We start from the raw sequence: 13,815 nt of genomic DNA, 5'->3' as shown, positions 1-13,815 counted from the left end.
TTGTACTGTGTATGGGATTCATGCTAAATGTAAATTTTAGCTGTTCTCACAAAAACAAAAATGAGTAAGTTCTGCAGAAGGATGGACTTGGTAAACTTTTTAAAAATTGGGTAATTATGTGAGATGATGGATATGTTCATTTCCTTCACTACAGTAACCTTTTTACTATTTATATGAATCCCATAACAACACATTGTATACCTTAAATATACACAATAAAATCTTTAAAAATAAAATTAAAAATAAGATTTTTCAAGTATCCAAATAACAGGAACACAAATGGTAAACACTAGCTTAAAGTCTATATATTTAGGTTACATTTGTGGAACAAGAGGAATCTGGGTAAGAGGAAAAGCATATATGAAAGCCCCCAAACACTGGAGAAGAAGGCAAGTGGTATGGGATCCCAGAGTCTTGCTATTAGTGTGAACTTTATTTTTAAGGGACTTATTTTAAGCAGAAAATAATATGTCTTGCTATTAGTGTGAACTTTATTTTTAAGGGACTGATTTTAAGCAGAAAATAATATGAACAGCACTTTGGGAGGCCAAGGGGGGCAGACCATGAGGTCAGGAGATCAAGACCATCCTGGCCAACATGGTGAAACCCCATCCCTACTAAAAATACAAAAATCAGCTGGGTGTGGTGGTGCATGCCTGTAATCCCAGCTACTCGGGAGGCTGAGGCAGGAGAATCACTTGAACCCGGGAGGCAGAGATTACAATGAACCGAGATCAAGCCACTGCACTCCAGCCTGGCTACACAGCGAGACTCCGTCTCAAAAAAAAAAAAAAAAAAGAAAGAAAAATCAACCTGAAGACAGTAGAAGAGCTGGAGCAAGAGAAGGCACATCTGTTTAGCAGATACTACCCAAGCTTCCATCTGCACTGACCCTCAACCTTCTATTGGCGCTCACATCGTTACTTTTTGTCATCAGCATTTCATTTTTGCCTCTTCTTTCCTGTGCTTGCCCTAACCATTATTAAGAGGAATAAAAAATATGAATTTTTGGCCGGGCACGGTGGCTCACACCTATAATCCCAGCACTTTGGGAGGCAGAGGCGGGTGGATCACCAGAGGCGGAGGAGTTCGAGACCAGCCTGATCAACATGGAGAAACCCTGTCTCTAATAAAAATACAAAAAGTTAGCCGGGCATGGTGGTGCATGCCTGTAGTCCCAGCTACTCTGGGAGGCTGAGGCAGGAGAATTGCTTGAACCTAGGCGTTGGAGGTTGCAGTGAGCTGAGATTGCTCCACTGCACTCCAGCCTGGGCAACAAGAGCAAAACTCCGTTTCAAAATAAATAAATAAATACAATAAAAAGTCTTAATTTTTAGAAACCTCATTGTCAACCTTATACTTGCCTTATACCAGGAACCATGCTTCATTCTACATTGCTCTGGCTCCTCCCATGATCTATACCTGTGGCTGTCTAAGCTCCAGCATGACATCATCCACATTGTAGAGTTCCTTTTATCGCCCCATTCTTACTTTCTTCTAAACCAATGTCTCTCAAAGGATGATCCTCCCCATCTCCTACATGAGGAATCTTGAAGCACCTTTTAAAATTATACACACATTAGGGGAGGCTGAGGCAGGAGAATCACTTGAAGTCAGGAGGTGGGGGTTGCAGTGAGCCAAAATTGCGCCACTGCACTCCAGCCTGGGCAACAGAGTGAGACTCTGTCTCAAAACAAACAAACAAGTTAAAACACACACACACACACACAAACAGAAATAAGGAGTAATTTCCTCTACTACAGCATACAGAAACTCTACAAAAAAACCTATAGCTAACATCATACTTAACGATGAGAAACTAGAAGCTTGCCCACAAAGATGAGGTATGAGACAAGGATGTTCTCTGTCACTACTGTTTTTTTAGACAAGAAAGGGAAATAAAAATATACACAGTGGAAAGAAAGAAAGAAAATCATCTTTGCTTTCAAATGACTTGACTGTCTAAGTAGAAAATCTGGAAGAGTAGTCAAAAATTTCCTGGAACTAAAAAGCAATTATAGCAAGACTGCAGCATACAAAGTTAATATACAAAAGCCAATTGCTTTCTTATGAAAGCAATGAACAAGTAGAATTGAAATTAAAAACAAAATTCCACTTACATTAGCACCCCCCAAAAAATACTTAGATATAAATCTAACAAAATATTGCCAAGATCTCTATGAAGAAAACTATAAAACTCTGATGAAAGAAATCAAATAACTAAATAAATGTTTATTATGTTCATGAATAAAAAAGCTCAATATTGTCAAGATGTCATTTCTTCCCAACTTGATCTATAGATTCTATACAATCCCAATCAAAATTCCAGCATATAATTTTGTAGATATTGCAAACTGACTCTAAAGTTTACATGGAGAAGCAAAAACCCAGAAGAGCTAATATAATATTGAAGGAAAAAAAACAAGTCAAAGGGGTAACACTACTCAATTTTAAGACTTACTATGAAGCTGCAGTAATCAAGACAGTGTGGTATTAATCAAAGAACAGACAAATAGGTCAGTCGACGAACAAACTGAGGCCAGAAAAAGACCCAAATAAATACAGTCAACTGATCTTTGACAAAGGAGCAAAGGCAATACAACGGAGCACAGACAGCTTTTTTAACAAATGGTGATAGAACAACTGAACACACGTGCAAAATAATTAATTCGGAGACAGACCTTATACTCATAACAAAAATTAATTCAGACCCCAAATGTGAAAGGCAAAATTGTAAAAATTTTAAAATTTTTAATTAAGAAAATTTACAATTAAAAAATTATAAAACTAGAAACTAACATGGGAGAAAATCTAGATAACCTTAACCATAGCAACAACTTTTTAGATACAAGACCAAAAGCATAATAAAGAAAACAAATAATTTATAAGTTGGACTCCATTAAAATGTAAAACTTCTGCTCTGTGAGAGATACTGTCAAGAGAGTAAAAAGACAAGCTACAGACTGGGAGAAAATATTTGCAAAAGACCTATCTGATAAAGAACTGTTATCCAAAATATACAAGGAACTCTTAAAACTTAACAATAAGAAAACAACCCAATTTTTTAAAATGGGCAAAAGATCTGAATAGACACCTCATCCAAGAAGATATACAAAAGGCAAATAAGGGTCGATGTGGTGGCTCACGCCTGTAATCCCAGCACTTTGGGAGGCCAAAGCAGGCGGATCACTTGAGGTCAGTAGTTTGAGACCAGCCTGGCCAACATGGCAAAATCCCGTCTCTGCTAAAACTAAAAAATTAGCCAGGTGTGGTGGTGTGCGCCTGTAATCCCAACTATACAGGAAGCTGAGGCACGAGAATCACAGGAACCTAGAAGACAGAGGTTGCAGTGAGCCAAGATTACCTCCACTGCACTCCAGCCGGAACAACAGAGCAAGACTCCATCCAAAAAAACCAAAAAAGGCAAATGAGCATATGAAAAGATACTCCACATCATACAACAGAAACTCCAATCATACAACATACAAAATCAATCATACAACAGAAACTCCAAAATTTAAAAGGGAAATGGGAAATTATTTAAACTAGAGGATGAAAGTAGTAGCATAATTTTTTTAAGTAAAAATTTATTTTTTACCTTTTTGCATCTTTACTTGGAACATATATAAAGTTCACAGAATTCAAACTACTACCGACAAATTAATTATACAACATAAAGATTCACCTAAAGAGGTGAAAGACTATTCAGCTTCCCTATTTATGCATCAATTTCCCTCTCCTTCTCTAACTTTCTTCCTTCTCTGTAATAAAAATAGGTCTCCAATTCTCATTAACTAGTTTTGGGAATTAAATGAGTTATCATTAGCAAAGTCTCAAACATATTTATAACTTGGACTGTCATCAAAGCCAGTTAAATCAATTACACAAGAAGAGTTGTTACATGACTTTATATAGATACAACATCCTGTTGACTTAATTGGCATTACCACTCAGCTTGATCATCTCATTTGTCTGCCTTGATTCAGACTTTTTAAATGTTTCTGAAAATCAAAGCTACTTTCGAAAGAAGGTAGATTTTCCAGTACTGAGGCTATTCATCTGAAGCAGGAGTCCTATTATGAACTTTTAATAGCTGTAAGCATGTCAGTGGAACTAATATTGTGCCCTTACAGAAATCTATGTTTATCTGAAGAATGAAATCTACTGGGAAAGAACTCATCCTAAGTTAAGAGTCCAAGGAGCAAAACATGACTCAAAAACAGACCAGAGAGCGAGGTTCATTTTGAAATTTACGTAGAACTAGTCCCCAGTAGGCTCAAGCTTGTGTCCTAAAGTTAAAGCTATAGTAAAAGAGTTGCTTAACTATTATAGATGTGAGACATTGAGACCACAAGGCATCAGCAGCCCAAGTATCAGCAACAAGAGACAGTACCCTCAAAGCAGATGAGGAACTATATATTCAAATATCTCCAGGGACTAGGCAACTAACAAAAATGAGTAAGTGGTTTGAGAGAGGACTGTGATGAACTGGAGACCACAGGCCTTACTAGCAGGGAGCAGCCTTATTCAGCTCCAGCAGATTGTGCTAGAAGAAACTGAAAACTACTGCAAGGGCAGGCATATGCCTTTAGTGCCTTTAGTCACAGCTACTTGGGAAGTTCAAACAAGAAGACTGTTTGAGCCCAGGAGTTTGAGGCAAGCCTGGGACACTCCATCACTTAAAACAACAACAGCGACAACAACAGCAAAAAACTCTAGTACCTCCAGAACTTTGCAAAAGAAGCTTGAAATCCTAAATGTGTAAGACTTCCCAATGTTTAAATGTTAGCAACCAATTCTATTACTTAAAACTACTGTGCTAGCCTAAAAAAATACATCCAAGGTCAATGACCACAATCTAAGAAGTGGACCTAAGAAAGTCATTCTTTCTTAAGAAGTAGAGATGGTACTCAGCATCTTAATGAAGCAGAGAAAAAGAGAGAGAGTGCCCTCAGCATCATAAGAGAATCACCAAAACTAACAGAACTCATCATGACTGCATCACATATCAGCAATGACATTCATGGATATAAGCAGCAGTAACATGTTTGTGATCATCAGTGATCAATGTAACAAACACTGCCAAAGTACCTGCTACTCCTGAGTTAACATATTCTTTACCTACTCCCAGGAATCTGAACCACACCTGGAGAAGAAAAATACAAACATATACAACCATGTTTACTTTTCTCAGTAACAGTATTCATTACCACTAATATCATATTCATATGAATGAATATGATATTTATATTAATGAGCCCCTTATATTCATGACCACTAATATCAAGTGGTCTTATTGCTGTCTATGTGTGTGTGTATATATGTGTGTGTGTGTGTGTATACATATATATTTTAGGTATATATTTCCTTATTCAGTTTATTCTCCCAAATAAATTTTATACAACTCTGCCTCCCCAAATCTCTAACTCCCCACTGTCCCCACTCTCTGCTAATGGCTTTGCTTCCTATTTCACTAAGAAAACAAGAAACATTTTAAAAATAACTTACACATGCTCCAACTACCACATCTAACAACCTACCTAGATTTGGACCCATATATCCTTTTTTCCCGAATTACTATGGTTACTCTTATCCACTCAATCTCTCTACTTGGTACTGGATCTCATCCCCTCTAATCTTGCACTCAAAACTTTTGTTCCAGCAATTGTTCCCCCTTCTTTCCTTACTATTTTCCTTATATCACCAGTCTCCCATTCCACTGGGTCATCTCCATCAGCACACAACATGCTATATATTCTCTGCACATGTGGCAGGCAGCCTCTAAGATAGCCCTTAATAATCAGTGCCTCCTGGTATTTATACTCTTAGAATGCTCTCAACTACATCTGACTAGGGTTGGCTTGTGTGAACAGCAGAATATGGGAGAAATGGTTGTATGTACTACCAATATTAGATTATAAAATATACTAGTACTCTTATACAACTGCTTCCATCTCTTTCTCTTTTTGATCACTTACTCTGAAGCCAGCTGCCCTTCATGAAGACATTCATGCAGTTTATGAGGGAGGTCCATGCAGTAGGAAACTGAGGTCTCTGGCCAACAGCCATCAAAGAACTGAAGCCTACCAACAACTATTTGACTTAGCTTAGAAGCAAATCCTCCAGGTCCAGCCAAACCTTAAAATGACTACAGCCTAGGCTATGGCTTTGACCTGCAACTTCATGAGAGACTCTACGTCAGAACAACCCAACCAACTGCTCCCAGATTTCTTAACCTTTAGAAATCTTGTGAAATAATAAATGTTTGTTGTTTTAAGCTGCTATGTTTTAGGATAATTTGTTCCACAGCAGCAGATAATTAACACAGCATCTAAAATAAGAAGGGAAACCCCCCCCTCAATTTCACATCCCTTTTCCCATCTCCTGGCTTCTCTTTATATAAAAACTCGTCATAGGAATTGCACTTGGTCACTTTTTGCACTTCCCCTTCTTTTATTCTCACTTTGAACTCTCTCAGATCAAGATGGCCAATGACCCTCATGCCAATAAATTCAATGATATATTCTCAGTTATGTGTTTTTGCCCTGCTTGAGAATATTAAACTCTACTATAGAGAAACAAAATGAGATCAATAAAACTTACATGTGTATGTATAGATAAAAAGTAAAGCATGTATGCATTAAACACAGACACAAAGGGACAGAAGGACCAAGATGTATCTAACATTCTTGAGGCAAATATGCAAAAGGCACCAAAGAGTCAAAATACATTAAATATATATGAGACACTTAGAACTCAACATTTATGAGGCCTTAATTTGGCCACCCATTGGTGATACCTATTCTGTCCACTGACTAACAAATACAAATAAAACCTATGGCTGTTGAGTAGATTAACTGGAGAGCTAACGCCATGACCAGGCATACTTGTTCCTGTATCTTCCTGAGAGTGTGTGTATCTTTGGCCCAGGGCACCTACCTTGTGGGTTCTGGTTCTCATAACCGCAGCATTAGCAAAGAAGGCTGATAAGCCAAAACGTATAAACACTATGTACCCCAGGAATTATTTAGGTAGTATCGTCCTTCTATCCTACTTAAACCTCAGTCTAAATGTGTTAACTTATCCTCTATCTTTCCCCTTGCTTCTATGTATTTTATATTTATTTAATGAATCATGTGATACAAACATTTTTTCAATTAGTTTTTTTTTTCAATAACCTCTGGGATAGCTTGCCTGGTGGTGTACTTGAAGTCCAGCATTGAATTAGGGTGATTTCCCACTCTTAAAAACATTATTTGACACATTTACTGACTTTCTCTTTTTGAAACATTTTTCTCTGGGTCATCACCCATGGTTCTCATATCTCACTGGCCATGTGTTCCCCATCTCCTCTAAAGTACTAGGATGACTTTATTACAAACACTTAGTCTTACATCTTTGCATAACATCTTCAGGGTGATAAGTCCCAAATTTAAATTTCTAGTCCTAACATCTTACATAAACACAGTGTAAAACCAAACTTTTACTATCTACCTCAAAACCAATTCCTCTCTTAGATAACTGCAATGGTCTCCTAAATATTTTCCTAGTTGCCCACCTTAGATTCACTTCAGTCTACTCCCAACACAGCAGCCTGAGTGATCCTTCCAAAACATGAATCAAACCATATTAATCCTCCGCTCAAAACCCATGCTATGACTTCCCATATCCATCATAATAAAATCTAAAATCAGTACCAGAATCTGCAAGACCCCAGCTGGATTACTACCATCTCTACTCCCACCACTAACCAGCTTGCTCAGCCAGTTCTAGTCATACAAACTTCTGTGCCACTACACAAACACTGAAGCATGTTGCCACTTCAAGATTTTTTTTTTTTTTTCTTTGAGACAGAGTCTCACTCTGTCACCCAGACTGGAGTGCAGTGGCTCGATCTCAGCTCACTGCAACCTCCACCTCCTGGGTTCAAGCCATTCTCCTGCCTCAGCCTCCTGAGTAACTTGGACTACAGGCACACGCCACCAAGTCCAGCTAATTTTTTGTATTTTTAGTAGAGATGGCATTTCACCATGTTGGACAGGTTGACCTTGAACTTCTGACCTCAAGTGATTCACCGCCTCCCAAAGTGCTGGGATTACAGGCGTGGGCCATTGTGCTTGGCCAAGATCTTTACATTCACTACTCCCTCTGCTTGTAGTGCTCTTTCCCGATATATTTACATGAATTGCTCTTTTACTTCCTTCAGGTCACTGCTCAAATATCCTCTTATCAGAGTGGGCTTACCTTATCAACTTTTTTTTTTTTTTTTTTTTTTTTGAGACAGAGTCTCCCCGTGTCACCCAGGCCAAAGTGCACTGGCACAATCTCGGCTCACTGCAGCCTCTACCTCCTAGGTTCCAGCGAATCTCCTGCCTCAGCCTCCCGAGTAGCTGGGATTACAGGCACACACCACCATACCAGATTAATTTTTGTATTTTTAGTAGAGATGTGGTTTCACCATGTTGTCCAGGCTGATCTCGAACTCCTGACCTCAGGTGATCCGCTTGCCTTGGCCTCCCAAAGTGCTGGGATTTACAGGCGTGAGCCACTGTGCCTGGCCCCTTATCAACTTTTATAAATACAAACTTCTGCCAACTCACCCAACCACCCTCACACATAGCATTCCTATACTCCTTGTCCTACTTCGTGTTCCTTCAGAATCTGGGCCACCAACTGAGAGATATTTATTGGTTTGCTTACTGCCTGTCTGTCCAGACATTAAGTTCCACCAGGTCAACAATTTGTACATTCTATTTCATATGCCTAAAATTTACAGAATACCAAGCACACAGAAGGTACTCAACAAACATTACTAAAAATATAAATGAGTAACAGTAACTGGAGATATTCCCACAGTGAGTGTTAGCAGCAAAAAAGGGCAGCTCCACATGAAGACAAGAGGATTAGCTAGAGAATCACAGATCCTGCCAAGTCCCACAAGTCCAGCAGACTCTCAGAATTACTTGGGACAAGGGCTGTAATACCAGAAAAGCAGGTAAGAGAAAAGCCATAGAAATATTGTTTTGTGGTAGTCACAGCCCTGATTAAAACATAATAATAATAATTGGTAAGAAAAATAACCTTACCACAGATAAACCAGAAAGATACCCTCCCAACCAAGTGATCAAAATATCACCAGTATTCTAAATTGGTAGGCTTATGCAATAAAAGAGAAAAAAAGGAAGGTAATATCACCAGTAACTGCACAAATAAATATAATATGCTTCCTAATACGTTGCACTAAGAACACTACATAACTTCTGTGGTATTCCTGCCAAAAGCATATAACTCAAATCTAATCATATTAGGAACATTCTGTAAAAACAAAACAAAAAATCTGGTCTATATTTAAAAATGTCTATGACATAAAACACAGAAACTCAAGGACTATTCCACATTAAAGATGACTAAACAGACATGACGATTAAATGCAATACATGATCCTGGGTTTTATTTTGTTAGAAATGACATTGTTGAGACAATTGGCAAAATCTGAATACAATCTGTATAGATTAGATAAAACAGTATTTCATCAATGTTAACTTCCTGACTTTGATAATTATGTGGTTATGTAAGATAATGCCTTTTTTTTTTTAAATTTTGAGACAGAGTCTCCTTCTGTTGCCCAGGCTGGAGTACAGTGGCACAATCTCAGCTCACTGCAACCTCCGCCTCCTGGGTTCCAGTGATTCTCCTGCCTCAGCCTCCCGAGTAACTGGGATTACAGGCATGAGCCACCACACCCAGCTAATTTTTGTATTTTTAGTAGAGATGGGGTTTCGCCATGTTGGCCAGGCTGGTCTCAAACTCCTGACCTCAGGTGATCCGCCCACCTCAGCCTCCCAAAGTGCTGGGATTACAGGTGTGAGCCACTGCACCTGGCCCTTTGCTCTTACAAAATACATACTATTGGACAGGCACGGTGGCTCACGCCTGTAATCCCAGCACTTTGGGAGGCTGAGTCAGGTGGATCACTTGAGGCCAGGAATTTGAGACCAACCTGGCCAACACAGCGAAATACCATCTCTATTAAAAATACAAAACTTAGCCAGGCATGATGGCAGGCACCTATAATCCCAGCTACTCGGGAGGCTGAGGCAGGAGAATCGCTTGAACCTGGGAGGCGGAGGATGCAGTGACCTGAGATCGCGTTGCTGCACTCCAGCCTGGACAATAGAGCAAGACTCTCTCAAAAATAAAAGCACATCTGTGAAAGAAGAAGCTACAAAAAATTGATAGAATGTAAGTTTTTTAAGAATACTTTCTATCAGATTAAAATAGTCAACTTTTTCCTACTTCTGAATTTTATTTAAAAACTAAAAATATTTTTTTTTAATTTAAAATTTAAAAAAAAAACTGGAAATAAGGCCTGGTACACTGGCTCATGCCTGTAACCTCAGCACTTTGAGAGGCTGAGGCAGGCAGATTGCTTGAGGTCAAGACCAAGTCTGGGCAACATAGCAAAACCCTGTCTCTAAAAAAAAAAAAAAAAATTTTAATTAAAAAAAAATAGTATCATAAAATACAATACCATAACCCTGACCTCTAAAGAAATACTCATTTCCATACAGTATTGCTATTTTCATTATTTAAATTTTTTTTTTTAATTTAAAATTTAAAAAAAAAACTGGAAATAAGGCCTGGTACACTGGCTCATGCCTGTAACCTCAGCACTTTGAGAGGCTGAGGCAGGCAGATTGCTTGAGGTCAAGACCAAGTCTGGGCAACATAGCAAAACCCTGTCTCTACAAAAAAAAAAAAAAATTTTAATTAAAAAAAAATAGTATCATAAAATACAATACCATAACCCTGACCTCTAAAGAAATACTCATTTCCATACAGTATTGCTATTTTCATTATTTAAATTTTTTTTTTTTAATTAAGATGACCGCAGGACCAGGTGCGGTGGCTCACACCTGTAATCCCAGCACTTTGGGAGGCTGAGGCAGGCAGATCACTTAAAGTCAGGAGTTTGAGACCAGCCTGGCCAATGTGGTAAAACCCCATCTCTAGTAAGAACACAAAAATTGGCTGGGCGCGGTTGCTCATGCCTGTAATCCCAACACTTTGGGTGGCCGAAGCGGGTGGATCATGAGGTCAGGAGTTAAGACAAGCATGACCCATGTGGTGAAACTCCATCTCTACTAAAAATACAAAAATTAGCCAGGCGTGGTGGCTCATGCCTGTAATCCCAGTTACTCAAGAGGCTGAGGCAGAATAGTTTGACCCCGGGAGGCGGAGGTTGAAGTGAGCTGAGATAGCACCACTGTACTCTAGCCTGGGCGACAGAGAGAGACACCATCTCAAAAATTAATAAATTAAAATAAAATAAAAAAGAACACAAAAATTAGTCAGGTGTGGTCGTGGGCACCTGTAGTCCCAGCTACCCGGGAGGCTGAGGCAGCAGAATCGCTTGAACCCAGGAGGTGGAGGTTGCAGTGAACCGAGATTGTGCCACTGCACTCCAGCCTGGGCGACAGAGTGAGACTCCACCTCAAAAACAAAGAAAAGATAACCTGAAAAATAGCACCCATACTTTGATTTAGCATTATTTCAACCAAAACACCATGAAATACTGTAGAACCACCTTAGTACAAATGTAAAAGAGCCACAGTCAGCCATTTCTAAAAAGAGAGAAAAGAAAGCAACATTACCTTCATGGACCGTAATGCCACAATTGTCACACTGAATTATTTCATCAGCATCCTCACTATTATCTCCCAGACAAACACAGCAAATCAGAATATGGTCCATTTTTTGAGAGCTCCAGTTTTGACTCTTCTCAAGAATCAGCGAGTCCTAATATTAAAATATTAACATATATCAGAAAATCACATTTAAAGTAAAAAAAAAAATTGATCACTAAAATTCTCTTTATTACTTAAACATTGTTATATGCACTTCCAAATGTATGCCCCATTTTCCATTCTTTTATTAACTCCAAAGTACATTATATTTGAGAAATATATACCTGACGTCTTTGTTAAAGAACACTATAAGCACCCTCTTATTTAATTTTTCACTTCTCTGCAAGCTTCGTATTCTCTCTCCTCTAGGAGAGAGGACATGAAAAAGCAGGCATGCAACTAACAACTCTTGATCTGCTTTGCCCCTTAAACTAGGAAAAACGAAAAATGAATCCACAAGTAATCAAAGTAATCATTGATCTTATACATGTGTTTTAAAAGTACAAGACATGATCCTTACACTTTAGGAGCTTATAATCCTACCTAGAGGAGACAAGACACACATATACAAAATAGGAAGAAATGAATTCAAAATAATGTTTAAGCAAGTATGTATGTGATGGCAGACTTAAGGACTCTATACTCCTTAAGTACTGGGGAATTCAGAAATTTCAGCATTATCAAACTACTGTAAGATAGATCCATGAGAGCCTGCCTAGGTATATGAATATACACAGATAAAGAAAATAATCTAAAAAAGGATCCAGATTGACTAGCTGCTAGAAGGGTCAGAGAACTCTATTAATTAGGTTTATATCAAGAAATATCTAGTGTAAACTGGTAATGAAGACATTTAGCTAGTGATACTATAAAAAGAGAGGATGGGATCAGTGGCTCATGCTGGTAATCCCAAATACTGTGGGAGGCTGAAGTAGGAGGATCACTTGAGGCCAGGAGTTTGAGACCAGCCTGGGCAACACAGTGAGATCCCATTTTTACAACGTATTTTAAAATTAGCTGGGCGTGGTGATGCATGCTCTTAGTCCCAGGTACTCAGGTGGCTGAGGCGGGAGGATCACTTGAGCCCAGGAATTCAATGCTGCAGCCAGCTATTATTATGCCACTGTACTCCAGCCTGGGGGACAGAGCAAGACTGTCTCAAAAAGAAAGAAAGAAATAGGAAGACATATTAATAAACATTTAAAAGATAAAATTCAGAAGAGGGTCTGTTTTCATTTAAACCTTCTGCATTATAAACTTTAAATAAGTTAACAAGAAAATTATTATTGCATGTTTAATAGATTGTCCTTAACATTACATATAATAAAAGATGGTACTTGAGTCCATACATTTTTATTTATGAACCTCTTTGGACGAACGGAGGCAAGATGGCCCAGATCCGGGTTCTTCACCGTCAACTTTCCTGCACCCAGGAAAGACACGGGTCGACTGGGCAGGCGCAACCCGACCTCAGACGGAGAAAAACCGGAACCCGCCTAGCCACGCCTACGGCCCGGCCCCCCGACCCGCCTATGTCCCACCCACTGCCCTCCCACTCCCAGGCCCAGGACATAAAAGCCGCTCCTGGGGGCGCGCTGCACGCACTTCCTCAGCCCCCACTCCTGTCCGGAGTGCTGGAACTCCGCCCTAGAGCTCCACCGGGTGACTCCCCCGCCTCCCCTGCCAAGGGACCTCACCCCTCCCCCACAAAGCTGGCTGACCAAAAATAAATTTGCAGTTTTGCTCCTAGCCTTGCCTACTCCCTGGTCCTTTAATACTCGCCCTGGTGAGCCTGGAAAGCAAATCCGTTTCCTAGAAAGCAAATCACTAACAATATTCAGAAATAAATTTAATAAATTAGTTTAATACCATACACTCATTAAATATACATTTTTCATAATATATTTCATAAATATATTTTACTATTTTTTTATTTTTATATTCTTTTAAACTCAACCAATATCCAAAAGTAACATTTCGAGCCATCATTTAAACAGCAATTTGTGACACTTGAATATACTTGAAGGTTGCAATTAATAATTCTTTCAACATACTTTGTGTGTAACATCTAAATTGCAGCAGATTTGTAAAACAATCAGAAAAGAATGCAAATGTCAGCAAGAATATG

At 38.9% G+C, this 13,815-nt stretch overlaps 1 protein-coding gene across 14 annotated transcripts in view; it reads right to left on the bottom strand.

The window, feature by feature from the left end:
• Nucleotides 1-13,815, bottom strand: part of PHF14 (PHD finger protein 14) — a 200,478-nt gene that overhangs the window by 170,992 nt on the left and 15,671 nt on the right. For all 14 annotated transcript variants that reach the window (XR_004433291.1, XM_033194692.1, XM_033194693.1 and 11 more), the window contains exon 4: nt 11,655-11,799. Coding sequence is in view for 13 of the 14 variants with exons in the window: in XM_033194692.1 (XP_033050583.1) it covers nt 11,655-11,799 (145 nt within the window). In the remaining variant the exon portion in view is untranslated. The remainder of the gene's footprint in view (nt 1-11,654; nt 11,800-13,815) is intronic.

This window comes from Trachypithecus francoisi, unplaced genomic scaffold (assembly GCF_009764315.1).
Source record: "Trachypithecus francoisi isolate TF-2019V2 unplaced genomic scaffold, Tfra_2.0 Lachesis_group4, whole genome shotgun sequence".
Taxonomy (NCBI): domain Eukaryota; kingdom Metazoa; phylum Chordata; class Mammalia; order Primates; family Cercopithecidae; genus Trachypithecus; species Trachypithecus francoisi.
The sequence above is the reverse complement of the archived record's forward strand: the minus strand, read 5'-3'. Positions and strand labels throughout refer to the sequence as shown.